Raw genomic sequence first — 767 nt, forward strand, 5'->3', positions numbered from 1 at the left:
ATGCTCAGCGCCCGGGAGCGCGCCCAAATCGCGCAGGTCTGGGACCTGATCGCGGGCCACGAGGCGCAATTCGGGGCGGAGCTGCTGCTCAGGTCGGTAGAGGCGGGGTCTCCGGGAGCTCAGGGAGGTGGAGCTGAGGGTGTTGGGCGCGTGGGCCGCCAACGCCATCCAAAGTCCCTCCGATGTGGATCCCCGGGGATCTGGGCGGTGTGGGCGCTAGTGAAGCCCCACGCAGCCGTCCTCCTCCCCGGTCACCGACCTGGCCCCGCAGGCTCTTCACAGTGTACCCCAGCACCAAGGTCTACTTCCCGCACTTGAACGCCTGCCAGGACGCGACGCAACTGCTGAGCCACGGGCAGCGCATGCTGGCGGCGGTGGGCGCGGCGGTGCAGCACATGGACCACCTGCGCGCCGCGCTGAGCCCACTGGCGGACCTGCACGCGCTCGTGCTGCGCGTGGACCCGGCCAACTTTCCGGTGAGCCCTTTCCGGCCGGGGCAATAGTGCAGCGCGCAGCCGGGGGAGCTCCGGGGACCCCTAGAGGGGCAGACCCCGTCTCACAGGCCGCTTCTCCTGCAGCTGCTAATCCAGTGTTTCCACGTCGTGCTGGCCTCCCACCTGCAGGACGAGTTCACCGTGGAAATGCAAGCGGCGTGGGACAAGTTCCTGACTGGTGTGGCCGTGGTGTTGACGGAAAAGTACCGCTGAGCCTAGTGCTGCGCAGGCCTTGGTTTGTGCCTGTCAATAAACAGAGGCCCCAAACATCTG

General features: G+C 67.3%; 1 protein-coding gene across 1 annotated transcript; it reads left to right on the forward strand.

Annotated features, from left to right (window-relative positions):
- HBM (hemoglobin, mu) lies at nt 1-767 on the forward strand. The gene is made up of 3 exons (XM_011960070.1): nt 1-92; nt 272-476; nt 579-767. Exons 1-3 carry the CDS (start codon nt 1-3, stop codon nt 705-707), a joined length of 426 nt encoding a protein of 141 aa, XP_011815460.1. The 3' UTR covers nt 708-767.

The sequence above is a fragment of the Colobus angolensis genome, unplaced genomic scaffold (genome assembly GCF_000951035.1).
Source record: "Colobus angolensis palliatus isolate OR3802 unplaced genomic scaffold, Cang.pa_1.0 Scaffold502, whole genome shotgun sequence".
NCBI lineage: Eukaryota > Metazoa > Chordata > Mammalia > Primates > Cercopithecidae > Colobus > Colobus angolensis.

Coding starts and splice junctions, on each gene's coding strand:
- HBM (XM_011960070.1), top strand. CDS start 1: ATGCTCAGCGCCCGGGAGCGCGCCCAAATCGCGCAGGTCTGGGACCTG. Junction 93..271: donor GGGGCGGAGCTGCTGCTCAG/GTCGGTAGAGGC, acceptor CTGGCCCCGCAG/GCTCTTCACAGTGTACCCCA. Junction 477..578: donor TGGACCCGGCCAACTTTCCG/GTGAGCCCTTTC, acceptor CTTCTCCTGCAG/CTGCTAATCCAGTGTTTCCA.